This window comes from Castor canadensis, chromosome 19 (genome assembly GCF_047511655.1).
Source record: "Castor canadensis chromosome 19, mCasCan1.hap1v2, whole genome shotgun sequence".
NCBI lineage: Eukaryota > Metazoa > Chordata > Mammalia > Rodentia > Castoridae > Castor > Castor canadensis.
The window spans coordinates 19,660,463-19,687,252 of NC_133404.1; the positions used below are offsets into that span (position 1 = coordinate 19,660,463).

A 26,790-nucleotide genomic window follows, 5' to 3' on the forward strand; every position below is an offset into this window, starting at 1 on the left:
TTTGCACTTTTATTAATTCAAATTATTTTTATTTTCCACTATGATTTCTTGACTTATTTTTTCTTAATTATCCAGTTTTCCAAAATGATTGCTGCATATTTGTCTACTTGTGGCTCTGTTTAGTTTTGCTTTATATGTTTTGTAGCTGTGTTATTAGATGGATATAAATTTAGAATCATCCATTGTTTACAAAGAATGAAGAGTTATAAATTTTTCATTTATTAAAATTTACATGGTGTATATTTTTCTTCTGTACCCTTATTTTTTAGATGTCATTGGCAAATTATGTGTATTTTAGTTTTATATTTTTAATCTGATGGGATAATCTTCATCTTATAAGTAAATCATTTTTAATATTGATTTGTGATATTTATTTAGTTTGTTTATATTTATTTATTGCTATGTGGTCTAGTCCGGGAACTTGCTATATATATAGCCCAGGCTGACCTCAAACTTGAGATTCTCTTGCCTTATCCTCCTGAGTGCTGGGATTATAGGCATGTACCACCACACCTGGCTTAAAACATTTATTTTGTTTATATATAATGACATTACTCATACACTTGAGCTTAAATATGCCATTGTTTTATTGACCCTATCTTTTATACTTTCATTTTCAGTCTCCTTTCTGGCTGCTTTGATTTGAAATTATTTAAAATTCTGTTTTCCCCCTCCCATAATTATAATAATTAATATTTTGGGGGGTATATTGTCACGCAGAGATGACAGTCTTCATCCTTAGTTAATCAAGGCCGGTGTTGATTGGTACTTTTATACTCTTCAACCATTAGTTTATTTAAACAGATTTTTCCTTCTGTATCCTCTATCTGTGAATTTTCTTTCATGGAGTTTGTAGTCTAAGTCTGTTTTGGCTGTTTCCACTCTTATTTATGTTCCTTGTTTTCTGTGTCCCTGAAGACCTCACACTGTAATCTCATCACTTGATCTTGCTCTGGGCTCACAGGGGCCTACATTTGGTTTGTTTTCTTCCCGAAACTGCATGTATCTGCTACTGCTGGATACCAGGTGATGCTTTTAGTCTGTCTCAAGGATCTTGACTCAACGTGAGAATCCTGTTTCATTCTACAGCTTGACACCCTCTCTGATTTCAGTTCTTGGTCAGGCTCAAGCTTTCAGACAGTGCATCTCTCCTTGCTACCCAAGTTTTCAGCTCCTCAATAGCTTCAGAAACATTTTCATGGGGAAAAAGGTTCCTTAGAAAGCCTTACATTGTCTTGTTAACCCAGGGATGCACTAAAAAGTATGTTCTATCCAGGGTCTATTTGTTTGCTGCAGAAGGGACCTAGATCGACTTCCTAGTCCATCAGTTTGAAAGTGGTGATGATGTTTCGCTGTATTGGCTTATTTTTGTGGGACAAAGATGTCAGCCCATTCCTGAATCAGCATTTCTGCAGCAGAAGAATAATGGTGTGATGTATTATGATTTACCTTACACAAGCATCTTGTCACTACTGTCTGTAAACTGATGGAGACAAGTATTGTGTATAATCCTCAAGTATATATAAACTTTAATTTATGAAGTGTAAAATATCTATTATCAACTTTGTGCTTCATTGCCACTTTAGAAAAGAATCCACAATATTTGTATTTCCCCCATAACATGACTTTATTTTAAATTAAGAAGTAAGATATTTTGAACAGCATTATTAGATACAATGCTCAAGTGTTTTGAAATTTTGTTTTATCAGTTTATTTTGCACAGCACAGGCCACGATATTTGCATAATTATGTAACATTAAATATATAAATATATAGTTGTTTATATGCACACATCAAGATTTACACATAACACAATGGGGAGAACATGTACACATATAATCATCTCTATATGGTATTTGGGAGAAAATTATAATCTAGTTTAGACTTCTACATTTTTTCAGTTGATTTGGTTACATTTAATTTTCTTAATTTTAGTATTTGTTCACTAAGGTTTGGATTTTGGTAAATTAGTGGTTTTTACTAGGGATTGATTTTATCTGCCATGGAACATTGGCTCTGTCTGGAGACATTTTTGGCTATGATGTTGATAATGGAAGAGGTGCTACTATTGTCTATTATATAGAGGCTAGGTATGACACTCAATATTTCATCATGGGCAGGTCAGCCCACATAGCAAAGAGTGATCCAGTTCCAAATGTCAACAGTACTAAAAGTGAGAAACCCTGCTATAAATAGATCGTCCTGTGATTTAGTTAATATAAAAGCAAACTTGATTGATAATTGTGTTTGAAGACCCAACTTTTGGACTTCATGCTTTTAACTGAAGGCCAACTAACAACTGTACGTACGTTCTGGGGTTTTCAAACTTAGATTTAATCATGGTCAAGCTGGTGTCTTCCATCTTGGTAGTCCCAGTCCTACTAAGATCAAATCCTAGTAGAAAGTCCACACATGGGGATTACTGGGCATTTGGGTTGCCTCTACTGGTTCCATCCCAGTGTCTCTCATTTCACATCCATCATGGGTGCCACAGAGCACCCATCCTGACTGAGACCAAGGCAGCAATCTGAACAGAATGGTTCCCATACTTCTGTTTTCCTTCTTCTCCTCTTCTTTCCTATCTTTCCCTAGATACAGTTTTCTGCTTTTTTCTCATACTGTGAAAATAGTTCATACTTCAATTATTATAGAAGCATGAACTTTCCTTTCTTTGTTTATTATTTTATTTTTTGTGGTACTGGGTTTTGAACTCAGGGCTTCACACCTTCTAGGCAGGTACTCTATCTCTTGAGCCATGCCTCCAGACCTCCTTCCTTTAAAGGTTATAAAACCATGCATTTTCTTTTTCAACTTAAACGATAATGTTTAATTTTAGAAAAAAATTGGAAATGCAACTTATTCGAAAGATCTTCTATGTGCAGTGGCATTTCATTATGTATGTGCCCTTATATACAGATCCTAAAATGAAGTGATTGCCTTACATTCAAATTTAAATTTAATGTGGACATTAACACAAATCAGTGAGGAATCCCTGCCTCTGTTATTGTGCTTTTGTCTCTGTGACTCTTCGGGGTGCATATATGATAATAAATTATTTATAGACTGTATTTAAATCTGATCTTGTATAAGAAGGAAGAATCTGGGTCTACCTTATGTTCTCTTTTAATCTGAAAGACATTTTTAAAAAATATGCATGTATTCTCATTTTTAAGTTAATTTTCACCATACATTCTTTCTTCTAGGCTTTGGCCCATCTCCACTTAATAGAATATGTCGGAGAACAGACTGCTTTGCTAATAAAGGTACATTAAATGCTATAATAGAATGTGGTCCAGCTGATGTCCTTTGATTTTGTAGGAAAAAAAATCTGGTGAGAATAGGTCACATTAATTATGTAAAAGGCTCAGCAGGGAAACTACTTTATTCTGGGTAGCCTAGAGATGAAGGGAGAGTTTTTCCAAAGAATGTATAATTACAGATGCCTACCATTTTCCTAAGAAGGAGTCATGGGAGGTAACTGAATGCTGCAGAGCCCACATCCCAGGGCTCTGATGGGCCATAGTGGTGGCACCCAGTGGACAGGGATTCCTAAATTCCAATGTAGTCACCCAAATGTAGATGAGTAGTGGGTGCTTGCTTCAGTTACTTTTAGAAACCTGGCTGAAGTCCCAGGTATAGGTGTGGCCTGGGTCTTGTCATATGTAAGAGTAAGGGCTAGCAATCCTTTGGGCCCTTCTGAATCTCACCTGTCATAGGATTGGATCCTGAATGTATGTGATTTTGCAATGCACAGCACTGCTGTTATCTCTCCTTCCAGATGGTCCCAGAGGATCGGCGCCTTGCAGCTGCCATCGTTCTGGTTGTGTGGGTCTCAGCTGTGGCATCATCCTTGATCGACAACATCCCATTCACTGCCACAATGGTAAGTGAGTGTCACATTCCTTTGTGTTTGGGGACTCATCCTCAGCCTGCACACAACCCGGGCTGACCCTTCCCTCCTGAGGAAATAGAGCAGGAACCCTGCCCTTTGCCACCCTCGTAGGTTGCGAAGACAAAACATTGGCAATGCTCAGGACAGCTGGGCCATCAACACTGAGAACCCAGATGGCACCCAGGAGCCCAGGGTCTGCAACCAGAGTGGGCAACACATCCTGAGTGAATGGTTAATTTGGGGTCAGCCTGACTGAGAACTGCTGCCCCATCCAGAAAAGACTGCTTGTTTCTTTTAAAGAAAAAATGGAGACACCAAAATAAAGAAGCATTCATATCTTTATTCCCTATGAATGCAGAAGCTATTCTAACCAGCCTGCATGGTTTCTGGCACTTTGCATGGCAAAGATTTTAAGTCTCTGTGTGGTCCTGACTGCAAGCTGACACCAGAACACATCAGAATCTTCTTTTAGGGTTGGTAAGCCCCATTTCTGGGGTGACTTCTGTGCTTTTGGTTGTGCGGCTTAAGGCAGGAACTGTGAATCTTGGTGTGACCAAGTAAAGGTAGGAACTGGGACTTGCATACAAGATCTGAGGTCCTGTCACAAACAGGGCCCAGGAATGCTGGACGTGGGGACAGGAGCCTAGAGAACACCCCTTATGGAAGGATGCTGAATGAAGGAGTGAGGAGTTCTTTTCATGGTTTTTATAACCCTAAGGGCTCCCCTCCATCCTTTATGAATAGTCCATGCAAGGTTGCTCCCAAGACACTGTCACCCTATATCATGTTGGAAACAATGGGATGAACAATGAAAGCGTTCCAAGGATGAGAGCAAAATTGGCAGTGTCAGGAAAGGCAGGCCAGGCCTTAGAGATTCTTTCTTTATTTTTTATTTTTTTTTATTATTCGTATGTGCATACAATGCTTGGGTCATTTCTCCCCTGTGCCCCCACCCCCTCCCTTACCACCCCCCACCCCCCTCCCCCTGCCCCTCGATACCTGGCAGAAATTATTTTGCCCTTATCTCTAATTTTGTTGTAGAGAGAGTATAAGCAATAACAGGAAGGAACAAGGGTTTTTGCTGGTTGAGATAAGGATAGCTATACAGGGCATTGACTCACATTGATTTCCTGTGCGTGTGTTACCTTCTAGGTTAATTCTTTTTGATCTAACCTTTTCTTAGAAATACTTTCTGACCAGGTCCTACTCTAGGAAACTTGGGAATCTGCATCACTCCCAGTTCAACCCAAGTTGATCCTCTTGTGACCTAGATATGGCTCTCTTTCCAAGGTCTTGATTTGGGAACACTGAGCTAACTCCATGGCTGTTACTTCCTTGTGAAGTCCTAAGGTGACGACCATATGCTCTTGTCACATGTTCCAATTTTAAGAGAAAAAGCACAGTATAGAACAGTGTTTAGAATATGTCATCATCTGTGTAAGAAGAGAGAGAATTATGATTGTAAAAACATGTATTTATTTTTGAAGTAAAAATGTAGTATAAAACAAAACCAACTTTTGTTTAAAAATTTTTTTGACAAAAGTTAATTTTATTTTTTTTATTGTGCTGGGTGATGGTACTTGAACATTTACAAAAGTTCTTACAGTCTATCAAATATATCATACTTGAATTTACCTCCTCCACCATTCTCCTTATTCCTCCCCCCAGTCCTGATTCAACAGGTATCATTTTCCATTTACAGAAATGTGTACATAGTATTTTCACTATATTCACCCTCCCACCCCTTTCCCCCTCCCACTGGTATCACCCCCCCTTACCCCAGGACCTGTTCTGCCATCTTGTTCTCTGATTTTGTAAAAGAAAAAAAATGACATTTTGTTTGTTTAAGATAACTATACAGGGAGTTTCCTTGTGAAATTTCCATGTATATAGATATTATAACCTGAATTGGTTCATCTCCTCTATTTTTCTTCTTTCTACCTTAGTCCTCTTCTAATGGTGGTTTCATAGGCAAAATCAACTTTTAAAAACGATAATTTTAACACCTCAGTTAAAAGGCAGAGATTGCAGACAGATCCAACTATATATTCTTTTTGTTTTCTTTTTTGGCAGCACTGGAGTTTGAACCCAGGGCCTCAGGCTTTCTAGGCATCCACTTTTACCACTTGAGCCACTGTACCAACTCCCCACCTATTTATTCTTTACAAGAAACAAAGATAAAGACAAGTTGAAAGAATATAAAAACAATAGGTAAAACAAACTATAAAGAAAGTATTACTAGAGATAAAGGAAAGGCATTTCATTTCAATGAAAGGTCAATTCATCAAGGAAACATGAGAGTCTTTACGTGTATGTACAGCTCATAACGTAACTCTCAGACACACGAAACAAAAATCAGAATAACCGATTTTCAGCACACTTGTCTTCAGGAGATAAGCTTCTCATTTTTCACTTTCACAGTGTGCCTGCAGTTGACAGCTGACTGCCCTGAGCCTGCTGTTCTGTTTTTTCAGTAACACAGTAACAGGTGTGTTCCATCACCCTTCTGCTCACCATTGCTCCACTGGATCCATGTACATAGCCCCTACATAAACAAATGCCTTGTTTCAACTATACTTGCTCAAATTAACCATAGTTAAAATAATATCGTAACACTACTATCACATACATTCCTTGTCATTGATAGTGAGCTTCTTCACGTCTCCAGTTGGGAAATAATTGGCTCCAAAATTCTGTAGTAAGAGTTTGCTTTCTAGGGTCACCCATATTACCAACTAAGTCTGAGCTTTCCAGATAGCCAAGGCTGAGGCAGTCCCACAGGGCTGGAGTGTGGGGAGCAGAAGGGTGGCAGGAAAGGAAGGAGAGCCAGCTGGAGGAGGAGGCATTAGCAGATGACCTGCCTGTAATGCACAGGTAGGTGGAACTGTCTGTGTCTCAGCACAGTCTGTCTTCACTGGGGAAAGCTTGGCTTTGGGGTAGTACTTATGGGGACACTCAGTGGCCATCCTTAGTGTGTACACCTCAATATCAACAAAAAAGCCCTCTGGCATGGAGGAAGAATCATAAATATGGAATAAAAGGGCTGTCCAAGCATGTGTGTGGTGGTGACCAGCATCCATGGAAAGATGCTTTTAGCAGTCACAGCTAGAACAAGATCTGTGAGGCAGAAGATTCAGAGTGGTCCAAATCAGAATGTCGACCAAACCTACACTGAACAGTACACTTAGATGTGAATCGTGTTTTTCCTTTGAAGTGAAGAATATGACAAGGTTGCCTGGGTGCACTATTTCTACCAAACATGTCAGAAGCAGTGCAGTGAGGCAAGAGAAGAAACAGGAGCTACAAGGACTGGAAAAGAAAATGCAGAACTATAACTGTCTATGGAGATTACAAATCTATGGTTCTTAGAAGAGTCAAAAGAACCTCCTCATAATTAGAATTAGTCAGGGACCCTGGAGATAAAAGTCAGTTCAAAAATCAGTGTATTCCTACATAGACCAACAAACTCATAGAAAATGAAAATTTGAAATATATGTCGTATATAATAGCATCAAAACAAAGTCCCAGGTCTGACAGTGGGCTCTACCTCTGGTGGAACTTAATGTGCATCCTTATTCTGAGATAACAAGCACAGTTTGTACACTTATCCTGTCCTTGGATGAAGCAGTCAGCCTGAATCTGGTGAGACCGCATGACATGGCTACAGGACCCAGGGAAGGAGGGCTTTTGTCACCCTTTATTTGCTCTTTATGGTAGCCATGAGTGCTCACAGTTAAAGAGACCTGCCTTCTGGGGAGGCTTCAAGGGTTCCAGAGTCGTATCCTTTGCGGGACTGAATTGGAGGTGACTTAGTGTTGGTCATGTCGTTTGCTCCATGTATGGAATGAATAAAAAGTGTCCCTTTTAAAGGCTCATGTGTTGAGTGCATGGTCCCCAGCTGGTGCTACTGTGTAGATGCAATTAGACCATGAGGGCACTAACTTCACTGATGGGTTAATCCAGGCTTGGGAGTGGTGGTTCGTGCCAATAATCCCAGCTACTTGGGAGGCAAACATAGGAGGATGGTGGTTTGAAGCCAGCCCAGGGAAAAAAGTTAACAAGACCCTATCTTAAAGAACAAGCCAGTGTATGTCTGTAATCACAGCTATCTGGGAGGCAGAGGTAGGAGGATTGTGATCTGCAGTCAGCCTGGATAAAAAGTATAAGACCCTATCTGAAAAATTACTAAACAAAGAAGCATGGCTCAAATGGCAGTGTGCTTGCCTAGCAAGCACAAAGCCCTGCATTCAACTCTTAGCACTGCTAAAATCCTCCCCCAAAAAAACAAAAACCAGAGTTAATCCATTGATGAGTTCATACTGAATGAGCTCTTAAGAGGTGGGGAAGTAGGTCATCAGGAGAATGTCTTTGAAGGGTAGATCTTGTTCCAGTCCCCTGTTTCTCTCTCTCTGCTTTCTGGCTGCCATGAGGTGACCAGCTTTCCTTCACCATGTTTCTGTCTTGCCATAGGCCTAAAAGTAAAACGGAGCCAAAATAAATCTTTCTTCCTTTAAGGAGTCTCTCAGGTATTTTGTCACAGTGATATAAAGTGATTATACACTACATTTTCTAAAGATGGAATTTTTTTTTACATTTTCAGTCTTCAAATTTTAATAGCTACTTAAATAACTAAAAAATAAATAAGGGCTGGGCGTGGTGGCTCACACCTGTAATCCTAGCTACTCAGGAGGCAGAGATCAGAAGGATTGTGGTTCAAAGCCAATTTTTACACCTTGTTTTTTGGTCACTCAGAATCTGGTTTACTTCCATGCTGACACACAAACAGATTCTTCCTTTGGCCCCTTTCACAGGGTGCTACCAAATAAGCAGATAGGACCCAAATCTGTTAAGGTAGTTCCCTCAGAAGAGGCAGGGATAGAAACCATCCTGCAGGTTTGGGGGACAAAGCATGTCATATTTATGTGCAATGTTTTATTTCTTAAAAATAATGCAAAGAAAGACTCTGAGACAAAGAGGATAAAATACTTAAATTTCTATATGTATCCATGCATGCAAGCATGCCATGTAGTAATTCCATCTTCTTTGGGTTCATTTGTTGCTTTTCTCATCAGTCTCTTCTGATAGAGCAGATCATTTTATGGATTAATAGTTCTTTCACTTCAGCACAGCTTTTCATTGTTTGCTTTGTGATCCTGTTAAGCACATTGAAGGTTCATTATCTGTGTAACTTCCCAGTGACTGGTTTCTTCTATATTGTGTAAAGCAAGCCTCTGCCTGTTGTATCTTTTTCCAATCTTTTATTTTTGGTCTTTAAAAAAAATCCCTTTTTAGTTGTGTTTTTAAAAGCAGCATGCAAAAATAGGTTTTTAAAATTTCAACAGATAATCTTAGCAGGTAATGGCTTTATTCTTAGTCTTTTAGTGGGAATCATTCTATTTGTAATGCACATAATGGGATCAGCATTTCAATCTGTAAGTCAGCACAATGGGTTCACCCCTTGGTGAGTGCAAAGCCAATAAGCAAGACCAAGAGATAAAAGAGTGACAAAAGGTTTTTTACTTGTATAAGTAAGGAGAGGTCTGGGGATAAGTCCCAAAGCATATTTTTCTGAAAAAAAGAAGGCAAGGAGATTTTAATAGGGAAATGCATGCATGTTCATATTGGACAAGTTTGTCATCAAATGTAGAGGTTGTCCTTCACATATTCAAAAATGACAGATTGGGCCACTTCCTGGGTGGAGAATTTAGCACTGTAATGGGATTATAATGAGCAAAGTTTACTCTAGGTCACTTAGAAGAGTGAGTCGGAGTGACTCAGTGATTTTGACTAATTCCTTCTGGTTTTCTCTGGAGGGTCTTCTCAGAAACAAAACAAGCAAAACATCCTGACCTGTGCACACAGTTATTTAAAGGGCAGCAGCTTCTTCTCTTCAAATACAGATGCTTGTCTCTAAAAGTTACTGTCTTGCAGCCAACAAACCAATAGAACCCATTTTAGTTAGATTAAGAAGAAAAGGAGATTACCTAGAGACAGTATGTAGTTTTTGGAATTTTTGAGAATTTCTCAATGACACAATGGGAATGGGGTGAGGTTGCCCCATGAAGCCCCCAGCTCCTGCTACTCCCTTCATGCTGCCTGTTGAGTGGGGGGACCTCTGTCACCCGGCCCTGAGTGCACCTTGTCGTATCCTTTCTTCAAATTCCAAATTCTCCAAACTGGCTAGTCTGGTGTCTGGAGGAGTCCACATTCCACGCTGTAAAGGAGGTGGGGAATGTGAGTTTTTAGGTTCTGTCTCCAGGAGCCAGAGCTCATAAAACAGAGATATCCAAACATAGGAGAGGGTTCAAGGCCACCTACACCTGCCTAAATGCTTTTCCTCAATGTAGAGCCTTGCTTGCCCTTTGGAGTCATGTAATATTCTTTATGTATGTCAACCAGAGTTATTCGCCAAACAGTCAAGAGATGTTGCAGCTGTCTAGGAACTCTACAATTGATGTTTGTATCTTCATGTACTGGGATCATGCCTGGCACAAAGAAGATATTCAGTGAATGTTTTTAAGTGGATAAATAAGTGAATTAACTGCAGTAGGCTACTTTTCCTAAAGTAATTCTTTGTTTACCAATTCTCCACCCCCCAGCCTATTAGCTTCTAGACACTCTGTTACTAAGGCATTTGGATATCCCAGTGCTTCACTGTGTCTCTCAGTCATAGACCCCATTTCTGCCTATCCCTCTTCCCGGGCCTCCATGACATCAGAAGCAATACCCTCACCTTCACTGTCTTTAGCACAGTGCTGAGGTCTCTTGTGTGTTTGCTCATGTTAACTTTGACACTGGTAATATCTCTCCCTTTCAGCTCCCTCTCTGTCCTGGGAATCAGTCTTGCAACACACACCTTTATGTTCCTCCAGTTGGCAGTGGTCACTTTTCTGAATCCCCTTTCTACTGGGTAGGAAAGTCACTGCTGGCTCAGGTACTGGATGCATGTGATCTAGGAGTTGTTGTGTGCACTGGCTCATTCTGGGTACCCAGAAAGACTTGGGAACAGGATAGATGTTTTGAGACTATTAGTGTTGGAGACGTATCAATATCTGCAGGTGCTTCTTCTCCCTGGACCACCTGTAATGAGCCTGATCCTGTGCTCTTGAGTTCCAGCTGCTCATCATTTTCCCTTTTTCACTCCCTACCCTGTGGATATAGGAAGTCATGCCCAGCCCCCAAATTGTGTGAGGCAGTTAGTTCTTCATAATAAATCTACACGTGCAGCACCATCTCCCACTGGTTCTGGCCTCTGCCAGATGTAGTGATACAAATGGGGTTTGAGGAGGAGATTTGGGTTTTCTGCCTACTGGGGGACCCCACCGAGAAGAGCCCCCACTCTACATAGCTCTAGAGCCCTTATCCCACAGCAACATGTATGAAAACCAATGAAGGGTCAGAGAGCTGGTGAATGCAGTCACTATTTCCAATGACGTAAGTCCTAGAAAGTATGTAGTCAGGTAGGTGAGGGGAGAGCTTATGGGAGATGGGGTTGTGCTTGATATGGGGTTCAACATCAGCTCAGAGAGGTGTTTCAGTAGAAAGATGTGTGAGTATAATTCTGTTTTTCCAGGGATGTGAGTTTAAAGAGAAAAAACAAAGCCTGTCTCTTCTTTGGTGGTATCAGATTTCCAAAGTGTGCCTATATTCATGTTGTCAACTATACACTGAGAGCAGTTGTTGAAAGCCCTGTTCACATTTGTTTATGGCATTTCTCCTCTTCCAGTGGTCAGGGAAGAATGCTAAAATATTCAGGGAATTCCAAAGGCTTAATTAGTTAGTGACTGGTAGGATCACACCACAAAATTTTTGCTTATCTCACGATGTCCAGAGTGCAAAGAACCAGGTTACAGATGAGTTTATTTCTTCATGTTGGCTAGACAGGGCTTTAGTGAAACTTCCAACTAGAGCAAGGCAATGTCATGGAATGGCAACCCCAGAACTTTTGGAGGATTGGGTTGTTTTCTTGTCACTGTAACCAAATACCTAGCAGAAACAACTTAAGTGAGGAAGGATTTATTTATTTTCATTTACTGTTTCTGAAGGGTTAGTCCATCATGGTGGGAGGGTGTGACAGAAAAGGTCACATTGTAGCATCAGAGAAAAGGAGATACAGAAAGGGGCCAGTGCAAGAGATAGCCATCAAGGGCATAGCCACAGTGACCTACTTCCTCCAACTAGACTCCACCACTACCTTTTACCACCTCAAGGTAATACCATTGTGCTATTTATCCAGCAAAGGATTAATCCATTCATTAAGTCTGATGATCTAGTTATCTTTGGAAATTCCCTCATAGACACAATAAGAGATGTGTTTTACTAATCTCCTATGCATTTTTCAATCTAATCCAGTTGACAATTAAGATTGACCATCACAGATTTGTTATTTTAGATTTTCCTTGTCCTTCTGCCTTGGGCCCTCCCTTTCCCTTAACATGACATTAAACAACAAATAAATGAATTGATTTAATGTTGGTACTTCATCAGTATTTAGTGCAATCAGCGCAGACACAGAGACTCTGAAGTCGATAGTTTGAAGTCCCCTCCAGTTCTCCCCTTATGCCGGAGTTAACCTCTTAACTTCCTCAAGACAGAGGGAAGGCTCATGGCGTCTGGGCAATGGGAGGCACTGAAGACTTGAGGCACCAGCTCTCTATTAATTGGTATGGAGACATTTCAATACTTAAAATGTATTTCCATGCAGGAAAACCCTTTCACACCCACCTGCCTCTCTTTCTTCTACCATCTCTTATTGGTAGGGAGCTATGGGAATCTGAGTCCCGACCTGCATCAGTAGGTAGTACTCCTCTGCTACAATGCCCTAAAGACTATACTGGAAACCTGAAATACATTGCTAAGGGCTGAGAATTCTCTGACAGTCTTTTCCCATTGATACCTGATATTTCAACCTCATTGGTTTGAACCAGAAGGATTCTCAGGAACTTTTCAAGCTAAAATGTTATTATTCTTGTTCTGGATATTGTGTTCAAAGAGTGGTAATTTATGCACATAATTTTATGGGTTTCCTTTAAATGACTTCTTGAGTACTCACTGCTGTCTATATTGTCTTTTAGCCTCCGTGTGGAAGCCATTTTTGCAAGACATCCTGTTGCTATGTATCTTTTCCCCTTATTATGTCTCTTTTCAGGTCTCCCAAAGCAGGTATTAAAGTAGTCAGAGTTTTGGCTATAACAACCTGACAGGAAAAAAAAAAAAACAAAACCACTTAGAGGTGATAAAAGTCAAAAGCTCTTGCTTTTTGCTTTTGATTTGATGTAGTTTTTGTTTTTAACTCATCCTTTACTAAAACGTTCAGGAACAAAATTACATAGAGAACTGAGCCAGTTCCAATGGACTGTAATTAGGTTAAATAACATAAGGAATTCATAGGAAATCACAGCTCTGTTTTAGCAGAGGGCAGAACTGGGCTGGAATTCCAACTATGCCATTTGTGAACTAAAGCAGCAGTAGAGCTAGATAAACAGAAATGGAGTAGTGCAAGAATAGCCATTTCATCCATTAGCTCGGTGCTAAGCCTAGTATTAAACAGTTGCGTGGGTTGCAGGTGTACCCCAGAGGATGGGTGTGCAATAGGCACCCTCTGGTAGGGGAGAGCATTCTTGGAGGGGGCTCTAGGTGTCTTTTACTTTCCTGGACTCACAGACTGGCAGCCACATTGCCAGCTCCTAGCTCAATGGCATCCACAAAGCACAGCATATGTGAGAAGTCAACAGTTTGATAGGACAGTAATCACAGTGGATCCCCAAAACACAGAAAACCAAACCATCAATTATAAGAGCACTCATGGTGACTTAAGCACTGCACATTTTTTTAAACAGAAATGTCACAACCACTCTAGGTTTCATTGGTTATAATAATGCCAAATTCCTCTGTCAGAAAGATGCACCAAATATTGCCTGACTCACTGGAGAATGATAGTTCCTGGTTGTAGAATTTGTTACTTATTTTTTTTGTTGTTGTTTTATTTTGTTTTTACCACAAATGCAGCAGGTTTGGGAAGAATAGCAGAGAGCAGTGGCGAGAAGCAGGTTAGCCCAGGTTTATCAGTGTGCAGTTTCAAAATAGAGAACTGTTTTCATGTTCCTGCTGGGTCAGTAGTGAGATCTGTGTCCTTGGTGGTTGAACTGCTTCATTCCCAGGCACAGGTTCAGATGCCCTGTGACTTTGCCCTTTTAAAGAGGCAGTCATAATCTTAAAAGCAAAATGTCATTTCTTTTTCTTTTCTTTTACAAAATCGGAGAACAGGAGAGCAGGTGCTGCCTGGAGTGGGGGTTGATACCAATGGAGGGAAGAGGAGGGGGATAAAGGGTGTGGGAGAGTGAATATGCTGCAAATTCTGTATATACATGAATGTAAATGGAAAAAGTATATATGTTGAAACTATGTTTTGACATAGAATGGTGGAGAATGGTAGAAGGGGTGAATTCAAGTATGACATATTTGATATATTGTAAGAACCTTCGTAAATGTCGCAATGTATCCCTATCCAGTACAACAATAAATAAAATAAAAAAAGAGGCAGCTGTAGACAAGAAGAACAAGTTGGTCATGTGACTGGAATTGGATACTTACTGATGGATCTAAACTATTTTTTCTGGTGCCAAATTTCACTTTGGTTTTCTTTCATATATCCTGTGCTCCTTACAGTTTGACTGCTGAAAAAACACTTTAGGTTTTGTATGTCAATCTCAGTGTGGGATTCCATGAGATGTGGTGTCAATGTTCCTTTCCTCCACAGATTCCTGTGCTCCTGAACCTGAGCCAAGACCCTGAGGTCAGCCTGCCTGCCCCGCCACTCATGTATGCCCTGGCCTTTGGTGCCTGCCTGGGAGGTAAGGAGAGGCTGACTGCATTATGGGAGGGCATACCAATGCTGTGATCCAGCCTGAAGCAACAGTTAGTGTGTATCAAATTGAAAATAAATTAGGGAAAGCCTTCATGGTTTCCTAAGGGGAAAAACATCTTTAGCTTTGGAACAATCCCAGAGCTACTCAGTTCCTCAGTGAAGCCTGTCACTTCTCACTCTGCAGAAGTGCTTCTGACACTCAAAGCCAATAGCCTGAGGATGGTTGTCACTGACATCTTAAAGCCAATGTGGACTATGATGTATAAACCAGAAACATCTTCAGAGGCAGATCTCTGTTTTTCACTCACTCTATGACTTATTCCTGCCTTAAAAGCAGTGTGGGTGAAGTACTGGGTGGGTGAGCCCTAGAAGTAGTAACTTTTTACCTAAAAATATGAAGAAAGATAAAATATTTACTATGGTAGTGGTGGCGGGATTGTAGTTTAGAGAAATTGCAAAGTGAATTAGAGTGTCAGATGAAACTGACTACTGATAATCAAGCACATGGGCTTTGGATATGCTCATCTTGAAGGGAGCTGAGGTAGAGAACCTCTCACATTAGAAAGCCTAATCACCTGTGGGAACACAAGAGGATTGTGTAGACTACTAGATAAACACACCAGATATATCTTAAGTTTTTATTGTTACATCCAGACCTGCTTAGATAATCCAGCTTTCTTTCTTCTTTGATTGATCTGTGACTGTTAAATCAATAACTTTCTGGTTAGTTTATCTCCTTATTTGTGAAGGGGGATTAATGTCATCCAGTAAAGTTTCTATAATTTCAGGAGAGAGCTAATTCATCTAATTCCGTGATTGAGGCCTGAAGTTCTTACAAGATCGCAGACCTGTTAAAATTGCTCCTAAGAACTGTCCCAGGAAAAACAATATGATTTCCATTCATACCAACAATATGATTTCAATTCATACACTGATAATAGGGACAGAATCCAAGGACACTGGAAGTGTGTCCCCTATGTGGGATTTTGTTCATTCAAACTTATAAAATAACTGCCATAGTAACTTGACATTGTGCCAGACAATTAATTCATCCTTCCTTCTCTTGAGTGGGGAAGTCAGTAACCTAAGCTATACCTTCTCATGGTGGAATGCTCCAAGTGCTCCAGGAATGCTAGGGAGAGACTGGAAGGAAAACTCAGAGAAGGTGCTCCAAAAAGGAAAGTTTTGAGCAGGATTTTAATGGGTGAGAGGCCACTTATGCTAGCCCGGATTCCCACAAAACACGTAGAGTCAATGTGAAGGGGAGACTCAAAGAGATATATTAACATAGCCTCTTTATAGGCTAATAACTTAAAAATAGGATCAGATACATTTGGGAAGCAGGGATGTGGCAGTAGTGAATAATAAAGTCTTAAATTTGGGGATCTTTTGAACCTAGTAGCTCTGATCATTGAAAGATGCTTATTCCTGGCATAGCAGATACACAATCATGCAGGGTGTTAACTCCACACTAATTCCATCAGGGAACATTCCCTCATTGTCTCAGAGTTTGGCGCTTAAAAAATATTGTGGCAAGTGGGTGTGATGGCACATGCCTGCAATTCAGCACTTGGGAGGCTGAGGCAGAAGGATCATGAGTTTGAGGTCAGCCTGGGCTACCTAGTGAGGTTGAGGTTATGCTGAGCTACATAGCAAAAAAATAAAAATAAAAATTAAAAAATATTCTGGAAAAATATATGCAACGTAAGATTTATCATCTTAACTGTGTTTAGGTGTACAATTCAGTGGCATTAGACACATTCACGTTCTAATTAACGTTGAGTCATCACTATAATCCATCTCTAGAACTGAACTGAAACTTCACATCTATGAAACAGTAACTCCCCATGACTCCAGGATTGCATTTGAAAGAACACTTTAAATAGAAATTTCAGTTGGAATTAGAAATGTCATTTGCTGTATAAATTGGGGGATATGCACCAGATAGTTTTGTCACAAGTCCACTGGCTGGGGTACTTCTGCTCTACCTGGATAGAAATTGTGGGTAGGTGGAGAAGCTCCTCCAGTTATTCTGGGCCCTTGGATGATTTTTGTGAGCAGTGGCTACAGATGGCAGTGGGTAGTGGCAGGTGGTGTCCTCCAGCATCACAGCTCTTGCACCTCAGATGTCAGGCCTGAGATGATTGACAGCCTGCAGTGGAGGCAAGGGCTGTAGCTCTCATGTCCCACCAGTGTTATTTGTACTCCCAGAGTGGCTCTGGCTGCCCACCAACTTCTGTTGCTCCCACTGCTACCCTCTCCACTGCTGTGGGCCCCAACTGACTGATGTTCTCATCACTGGGGGAGGCTCCAGTTAGCTGTCAATATTCTTGCTGTTCCTTCTGTTGATGGCTCTTATTAGCTTGTCGTCTTCATTGCCACTGCTCTTACTGGAACGACTCTATTCACCCACCAATGGCTCTTGCCTCTGCCTGTGCCAGCTGTTCTTTTCTTTGTGTTACCAGCTCAGCTGTTCCATTAATGATGAAAATCAAAAGTAAGCAAGGGCAGTCACTTGAGAAAAGACTATATTGGATGTGGCAAGAGTGTGTGCCTTACAATGTTTTGACTTACAACTTTTTGATTTTACAATGGTGCAAAAGCAATATTCATTCAGTAAAAAACTATATTTAAAATTATGAGTTTTGTTCTTCTCCTGGCTAGCAAGATCCTCTCTTATTCCTCTTTCCTTTCTTTCTCCCTTGATGAAGGGTAATGAAAGTGAACTGCAACTCCCAGTCAGCCATATAATCATGAGGGGGAAGCAACCAATACTCTGTAGTGTATTCTGTTGCCAAGTTAGAATGTTGGTAGGTTAGATGAGTTCAATGTAGTTTGGACTTACAATATTTTCAATTTACAATAGTTGTTTTGGGATGTAATCCCATTGTAGGTCAAACATCATTTGTACTTCAACAATCACTAGCCTCAGAATAGTATACTTACATTCTCAATCTTATGTGAAATCTACAGCTCCATGAGATGCCTAAGGAAGGTGGTGACTGTACTTATCAGCTGACTCCCTTACATTTCTTCCTCTGCTGTGATAACCAGATGGGGGTTGGAAGGCCATGGCCATTTGGAGTCAAGGAAACTTGAAGGAATATCTTTTGTGGGAGGGAAGGGCTTCTAGTAATGCCTTTCCTGGTACTGAGAACAAACCTCAGGAGAGATGCTAGTCTTCCTTCTTCTTGTGGACACTGCTATGTAACAGAAATGCCTAGAGTTGTCTCCAGCCTAAGTATGGGGCCAGCTCTGTCTATATTGGTGGGAGCACACAGGTGAAGATGAATAATCCTGATTATGTGGAGTCTTGCAACAGACACCACTGGACTTGTTCATTTTCTAACTGTCCATCACATAGGAGAGACTTTCTCTCTGATACCATTTTGTTTTGCATCTTCTTTTCCTTACAAACAAAAATACCTTGATTTATTTATAGAGATCAGTAGTTTTCTAAGTTACATTGCTGAGAAGATTTGAGATTTTGAGGTCTTCTGACTCCATCTCTAGCATTCTTTCTCTTATCTTGGCTGACACCCTCTATTTCCAATATGTCTGTGCAGGACCTGCCTGCCAGAGGGATGGACACAACCCTTCCTACCCTCTTCTCTTGCCTTCCTCTGCTGTGCTCATTTTGGCAGCATACCTGCTTTGCTTTGTCTTATTGTGCTGACTGATAAAACACAAGACAATTCTGTCTAGGAGCCTTTGATGTAGTTTTTGCTTTCCTGACACAAAGAGTTTGGTGCCAGTCCTCCTCCCTGCCTTCACACTTTAGATGTAGCTGTGAAACCATCTTGGGATGAGAGAGAGAGACCAAGAGAATTGTGGGGATTGGCTGCTCACTTAAGTCATTGGACTGAAACTTGTCATTCCTTTACTCCCAAGTTTCTCATTACAAGGGAAGAGATTATATCTCTATATGTCTAAGCCACCATTAGTTATATTTTCTGTTGCTTGTAACTAAAAGCAACCTTAACAGAAACAGGATCTATGTGACTCAACAAGTTAGAGTTCTACCTCCCATGTTAGGAGGGCTTCAAGAGGCCAGATGACATCATGCAAAGTGATGGCTAAGAAGGTGGGACCTTGAGGAGGGAGGCCATTCTACACAGACATGTTCTGTGCAGGGAGAACTTTCATGGATAGCAATCTATATGGTGTCATCCACCCTACATTCCTGAGAAGGTGGCTAGAAGTTCAATGTATAGTCTGAGCAAATGGTCACATGACATCACCAGCATCACTTCTTTGCAGCATCCACACCTCCAAGGAATGAGCAGGTGCCACCATGTTCCTCCATCTACCCTCTTGTTCTTACTTAGCCTTCCTTATGAAGGCTTGAGTCATCATGTAGCCAGGATATCCCCTAGTGTGTCTTCCCCCAAATCCCTAAATCCTCCCATCCCTTTCACTCAGTCCAGAAGTACTCAGGGACAAAATAGCCTCCCTGAGCCAGTTCACCTGCACAATCTAATAAAGGAAACAGAAAGGTCCCTTTGCTTTCTTGCAAGTTGTCCTCCACAAATCAGGGATTCATGGATGAGATGCTCTTCCTCCAGGTGCCACCTGCCTGCAAAGCCATCATTTTATCTGCAAAGGGATGCTTTGTGTTCAGTTATATAAGTCTGTGAGATGATCCAAATTATTACAGAACAAAAAAGAGCAAAAGCTCACTGCCAGCATAAACTGGGTCTTTTTTTAAAAATTATTTATTTATTTATTTTGTGGGACTGGTGTTTGAACTCAGGGCTTAGTGCTTGCAAAGCACTTGAGCACTTGAGCCATACCTCTAGTCCACTTTACGCCAGTTATTATTATCATTATTTTTTATTGTTTGATTATTCATATGTGCATACAAGGCTTGGTTCATTTCTCCCCCCTGCCCCCACCCCCTCCCTTACCACCCACTCCGCCCCTCCCTCTCCCCCCCGCCCCCTCAATACCCAGCATAAACTATTTTGCTCTTATCTCTAATTTTGTTGAAGAAAGAGTATAAGCCATAATAGGAAGGAACAAGGTTTTTGCTGGTTGAGATAAGGATAGCTATACAGGGAGTTGACTCACATTGATTTCCTGTGCGTGGGTGTTACCTTCTAGGTTAATTCTTTTTGATCTAACCTTTTCTCTAGTTCCTGGTCCCCTTTTCCTATTGGCCTCAGTTGCTTTAAGGTATCTGCTTTAGTTTCTCTGCGTTAAGGGCAACAAATGCTAGCTAATTTTTTAGGTGTCTTACCTATCCTCACCCCTCCCTTGTGTGTTCTCGCTTTTATCATGTGCTCAAAGTCCAATCCCCTTGTTGTGTTTGCCCTTGATCTAATGTCCGCCTATGAGGAAGAACATACAATTTTTGGTCTTTTGGGCCAGGCTAACCTCACTCAGAATGATGTTCTTCAATTCCATCCAATTACCAGCGAGTGATAACATTTTGTTCTTCTTCATGGCTGCATAAAATTCCATTGTGTGTAGATACCACATTTTCTTGATCCATTCGTCAGTGGTGGGGCATCTTGGCTGTTTCCATAACTTGGCTATTGTGAATAGTGCTGCAATAAACATGGGTGTGCAGGTGCCTCTGGAGTAACCTGTGTCACAGTCTTTTGGGTATATTCCCGGGAGTGGTATTGCTGGATTAAATGGTAGATCGATGTTTAGTGATAAACTGGGTCTTTATTTTCTAAATTTTGATTCCAGGTAATGGGACGCTGATTGGTGCATCTGCAAATGTTGTCTGTGCAGGGATTGCAGAGCAGCACGGGTATGGATTCTCTTTCATGGAGTTTTTCAGGTACTTTAAAAACTCATTTTAGGTTTCCCTTTCATTATCAAAGTCCTAATCTTACTTAATTAAAAAATATGAATGCATATGCTAAACCCAGAAAAAAAACACATTAAATATTTGTTGCTGGAATTAGCTCTCATCACACAGAGGATGATTCAGATATTCTGAATGATTCAGGTTGAATCAGGAGTCAGGAAATAGTTGTGGGCTTGCTGGGTTTTCATATTAGTGTCCTCTTGGAAACTCCAGTGGAGACTGTGAGTTGCTTAAGTGTTAAGATGGTGTATAATATGAGTCTGACATTTTGCCTCTGCTAGCGAGGACCCAAGAACAATACTGTAGACTGGGGCTGGGATGGTCATGCTGAGGGAAGCCTGGAAGCAGCCAGTGCATGTGTGAGCACCTCTCAGAAGGACCACACAGAGATGAGGTCCAGGGGCAGGAAAGCACAGCTGGTCCCTGTGAAAGAGAATCTATTCCAAAGCAGGTTCCACTCTGGGGTTTTGACTACCTGGATGGCTATGTTTACATGGCACAACTGTGCCTTGCAAGCTGGTGAGGGAGCAGATGGAATCCAATGGCCCTTGTAAGATGCTGCTTTCAAAATGGACTGTGTTGGCATTGAGCCGTAATCTCATAGCTGGATATAAGCATGGTAATGGCTTCAGCCAGCCCATGTGAAGAATTGTAACCTCAGCTGTGGCTGAGTGGTAGAAGGACAATAGTTTATGGAGGCAGCAACCCCTACCCCAGACGCTTTTTCTGCAAAGTCTTCCTTGCTTGGGCTTGGACTTGTGGAAGAATTCTGCTGTCACACCCAGGTGAGGACTAAGAGTGGTGTGTTAGTCTATTTTCTGGGGCTCTGACAAAATATAATAAGATACGTAAGACCAGTTAATTCAGAAAGTCCAGGATATTGGCACTGGTATCTGGTCAGCGTGGGGAGAGCCTCATGCTGCATCAGAACAGGGCAGAGGGTATCACATGGTGCTAGTGTGCCTGATAGAGCTCACTTTTATACCTGAGCCACTCCCTCAATAGCTCTTTTGTTCCTGGCCTTATGAATAGCAACTGTCTTTCAGGATGGAGAAAGAATGTCCCTGTAGTTAGTTTTATGGGGGAAAGGTCATCTGTTACATGGCATATTTAATTTGCAAATGCAAACGCACCTAGACTTTTATGTACCTCATTAAACATTTCTCTCCATAAGAGGTAGCTTTTTATTATTCACAGTGCAAAGAGTTGACTTCCTGCTTTATTTTAAAAATCACTATTTTCTGATTACATAAAAATACATGTAATAGAAAATGTGTAAAAAAATGACCTATAATATTTGATTTCCTGAAATAACCATTTATAATTTAGTATGTTATTTTACATTTTCCCTGCCTACTCTAGGATACATTTTTACTTTTTAGCAAAGTTTTGAAGTAACATTGTGTCTTATCTTTTATTTTTTATAATATATTGTGATCATTTTACCAGGCCACTAATTATTCTTCCAAAATACAACATATGTAGGTATACAACATGTAGATGTATTTCTGCTTATTTTATCTTTGTTGGACATTGAGGTTGGTTCTTGTTCTTTGTTATTGTCAAGAGAATGATGAATGTCTTTACAGATGAAGCTTTGTTTCATTTCTGATCACTAAAAAATAAATTCTTTGTCTTCCAAGTACTGGCCAAGCAAATCTTGTTTTAAGATAAGGTGACATCCGGGAATGTTGCTACTGCCCAGTTAATGGACCCTTACTGCTCAAACTCATTACTGCCGTTTTAAACACTTGTGGCTCATCGTCAAACTAACAGTAGATTCACATTTTGTTTTTATTGATTCCATGGAGATTAAAATCTTTCCACATAAGTATTTGGTATTTGTATTTCTTCTTTTTTATTATTATTGTTGTACTGGAGGTACAGTCTGACATTTAAATGTTCTTGCAATATCATAGTTGAATTCACCCCCTTGCATTTCTTATTTTTAAACCTACATTTTGCTTCTGTCTTTCTCTTGAGAGATTTGAACTTTTTCCTATTTTTCAGAAACTCTGCATCTAAAGGAATCAGTTCTGATATGTATGCTGTCACTATTTTTTAATTCATTTTTGTATGTTAAATTTTGCAAAGAGCTATTAGATATTGTATAGTCAAAAAAAGAAAACTTTAATCTCTTTTTTGTCTAGACATTTTCTGGTTTTAAAAAAATTTTAATGAAACATTTCTTTCAAAATAATTGTAGATTCATGGGCAGTTATGAGAAATAATATTCAGTTACTTCCAATAGTAAAATCTTGAAAAAGTGTAGTGTTATATCAGATCTAGGATATTGGATTGATATAGACAAGGTACAGAAGAACCCGATCACTACAAGGATCCACTTCCCTCCTGCCTTCACCCTGTGCCAGTAACCTGTTTTCTGCTTCTAGAATTTTGTCATTACAAGAATGTCATATGAATGGTCATACACTAGGTGACCTTTTTGTATTGGCTTTTTTTCACTTGGTATTGTTGACTAGCAATTAATCCAAGTTGTTTCTTATATCAGTATTTCATTCCTTTTATTGCATCCTATGGTATGGATGTGCATGTGTAGTAATTCACCCTTTGGAGAACATCAGAAAGTTTGGAAACACCTTTATTATAAACAAAGTAGCTATGACATTTTGCCACAGTCGATAACTTATCCAATCACTTAGCAGGTTTTTCTGCAAAGCAAAAAATTTGAATATTGATAAGGCTTAATGTGTCAAATTTTCATTTAATACATCACACTTTTAGTGTCAAAACATTACACTGTGTACACATGTATGTAAATGGAAAAGTATCTGTTGAAACTATTCCAGGAATGAGAGGAGGCAGGGATGAAGGAGAATGAAGGGGTATATTCAAGTATGATATATTTGATATATTGTAAGAACTTTTGTAAATGCCACAATGTGCCCCCACCCAGCACAACAATTTTTAAAAAATGAATAAAAAACATAGATTTATATGTAAAGAAAAACACGATACCATGGGAACTCTGCCTATTGCTAGATGCCAAAATTTTTCTCCTGTTTTTAAAAGTTTTATAGTTTTATCATTTAAGTTCATCTTCCATTTTGAATTAATTTTGATATAACGTGTGAGGTCCAAGCGTCTTTTTCTATGCCTGGGGACGTTGAATGACTGGCACCATTTGGTGAAAGGGCAGTGCTTCTTCCATTGGATTGCTTTTGAAACTGTGTCAGAAATCAGCTGAGTATATCTTTAGGGATCAACTCCTCGGTTCTTTCTCCTGCTCTATTGATCTACAGGGCTGACTCTCCCCAACAGTACCACAGTTTTGATTACCATAGCCTTATAGACGTATTTCAAAAGGAAAAACTAATATTCTGGATGATGATTTTTATCAGGATCAGAAATGAGGTGTGAAAATGGCTTCTTATATTACTTTTCATTTTGTCTGTTTCAATGGCTATCTCATCCATGTTACTACTCATTTGTGAGCTTATTCATGATTAGAAGTTTGTGACTTGCCTAGGTTTAGTTTTCAAAAAAATTTTTTTTGATTTATTTGTTACATCTAGTTTTCTATTGCTACCTTATTAACTTCAACTTTTATTTTTATTGTTGCCCCCATTTCTGCTTTATTTAGGTTTATTTTGATCCTTCTTTAGTTGTTTTGGATTGCAGATTTATTTCATTTATTTGTATTCCTTTTTTGCCATAAATGTTTATTTCCCTCTCACCACTGCTTTAGATGTATCCTATAGAGTTTGATAAGTAGTGCTTCCATTGTGATTATTTTAGATTTTCTGTATTTTTATATGACTTTTATCTTTCATCCAAGAATTGGATTTGTTGTTGTTGATACCAAGGATTGAACTCGGGGCCTGTGCTTATTAGGCAGGTGCTCTATCACTTGAAACATACCCCTAGCCTTGTTTGCTTTAATTATTTTTCAGGTAGGGTCTCACATTTTTCCCCTAGGCCAGCCTGACCTAGATCTTCCTATTTTTGCCTCCCACATAGCTGGGATGACAATACGCACCATCATGCCTGGCTTTGTTGTTGTTGTTGAGATGGGGGCTCCCTTAGTTTTTTGTCTGAGCTGACCTTGAATTGTGATCTTCCTGATCTCCACTTCCCAAGTAGTCAGGACTACAGAGGTGAGCGACTATGCCCAGCTAGCTTGAATGTTCAGTAATCTTGTTTTCAATCTCCAAGTTGAAGAAGGTTTTCATTTATTTTGTTATTAATTTCTAGTGTAATGGAAATTACTTTTGATTTCTTTGTGATCAAATTTTATCATGTTCCATGTATGCTTGAAAAGTGAGTGTGTTCTCTACTATCACTGTGTAGGCTTACTTACTTATAAAATCTGCTCAATGTTTATGCTGGGTCATTTGTGTTTCTACTTACTGTCCACTTCGTCTGTCTTGTACTGGGCCCACTAAGCATCTCCTATTATGAATGCACTTCTATTATTTCTTCCTGTGTGTCTTATAGTTTATTTTTAAAAGGCAGTTACAGTGTTGTTTGGTGGGTACATATTTATTACTGTCCTATCTTTGTGAGTTGGAGGCTTTTAGCACTAATAAGCATCCCACTTTATTGTGCTTAATGCTGTTTGGTTTGAATTGTGCTTTGTCTGTTAGGATGACACCCACCTTACCCAGCTAAAAAGCCTTCTTCTGGATCATATTTAGGTGTGTCTTCTATATACAGTTAACTTGCTTTGTGAAATAAAATTAAACATTGCTTTCTTTTAGTACATGAATTTAGCCCATTCACATTTATTAGTATGACTCACATATTTGCCATACAATTTTGTTATATTACTATGTATATTATATTTTTTAGGTGTCATGTTTCTGTATGCTCTATAACTTTTTGCTTTCTAAAATTGCTCTTCATAATTAGGAAGGTTTATAGTTTTGTTCTGGTGACTGCCTTTGTTCTCATGTCTAGTCTAATGTCTTTAGTTTTGTTTTTTAGTTGATCTTTCATATCTGGTTTGTCTATATTTAAAGATGACTTCTTCTTGTCTGTATGATCATTGATAAGTTTATTTTACTTTTTCCCACCCACTTGTCAGTTGAATTATATCTGACTCAAGAGCATTTAACATTTATTTGTTATTCTTCTACCACTGTTCTTTGCTTATTTGTCTTAGATAGACACCTAAGTCTGTTGGATGCTTACCATTGGTTGTTTTGCTGAAATGTCCTGTCATTGGAGGGTAGGTTAATTTTGAAGAAGCTCCTGGATATATTCCCATAGAGTTATTTTTCCCCCAGATTTTAAACTGCATTTTTATAGCCTTAACATGTGACAGAGAACTTAGCTTCATATCTAATAAATCCTTGGTGCCCCTACCCTGAGTTTTGTGAAAATGCTGTTCTATTGTTGCCTCATTTGCACATATGTCTGGGAAGTCTGATGGGGCCTAGTTCTCTACTTTTGTAAGTCATTTCATCATTTTGCTTCAGGCCTGGAGGATTTTAATTTACCTTTGAAGTCTGATAGTTTTTCTGAAATATCCCCAGTTATCTCATAGGCCTTCTGACATGTAGAATTATATCTTTGAGTTTCAGAAAGGTTTCTTGGATCCTAATTTGAAGCATTCATTGTGTTTCATTGTTTCACAGATCTCTTTATGTTGTCTTATTGGATCCTCTTCCATTTCAACCCCTTTCTCTCAGAATTATTTTGCTACTTAATTTATTTTTATTCTCATGTTTGCTTTCTTTGTTTCCCACCTTTTACACTTTATTTGATTATATTCTTTCTGGAATAACTTATAATTTAATCTTCATTTCTAGCCTTTTTCTAGTCTTTTCTTTGACTTCTCATTTTATTTCTGTATGTTTTTGTCCTTTTCTGTTCTTAGTATTTGGGGTTCTGTTTCATCTTGTTTGTTAAAATCTCTATGTGCTTATTTGAGTGTATGTAATTCCATACAGAGCATTGTAATGCAGTGTGACTTTTTCCTAGTTTATATTTGGCCTTTTGGAGACATCTTTATTGACTTCAGTATTTATTTCTTGGGTTCTGCTTTATTCTCACAAAAGCCCTGGAAGGGTGAGATTCACTTTCATCTGTCACTGTACAGCAAAGAAGCTGACTGGGGTTGGTTTTGAAATCCTTGGTTCAAGAGCACCCTCTGATCAGTGTAGTGGATTGCAGGTTCTGTAACTATGAGTTTTGTATTCTTACATCTGAAAGATGTCCATCAGTTTTTTGGTTTTTTTTTTTTTT

General features: G+C 39.5%; 1 protein-coding gene across 2 annotated transcripts in view; it reads left to right on the top strand.

Annotated features, from left to right (window-relative positions):
* Oca2 (OCA2 melanosomal transmembrane protein) overlaps positions 1-26,790 on the top strand; it is a 354,214-nt gene that overhangs the window by 211,668 nt on the left and 115,756 nt on the right. For both annotated transcript variants that reach the window (XM_074062129.1, XM_074062128.1), the window contains exons 20-23: positions 3,204-3,263; positions 3,779-3,883; positions 14,652-14,745; positions 20,457-20,550. In XM_074062129.1, coding sequence (XP_073918230.1) covers positions 3,204-3,263; positions 3,779-3,883; positions 14,652-14,745; positions 20,457-20,550 — 353 coding nt within the window. The remainder of the gene's footprint in view (positions 1-3,203; positions 3,264-3,778; positions 3,884-14,651; positions 14,746-20,456; positions 20,551-26,790) is intronic.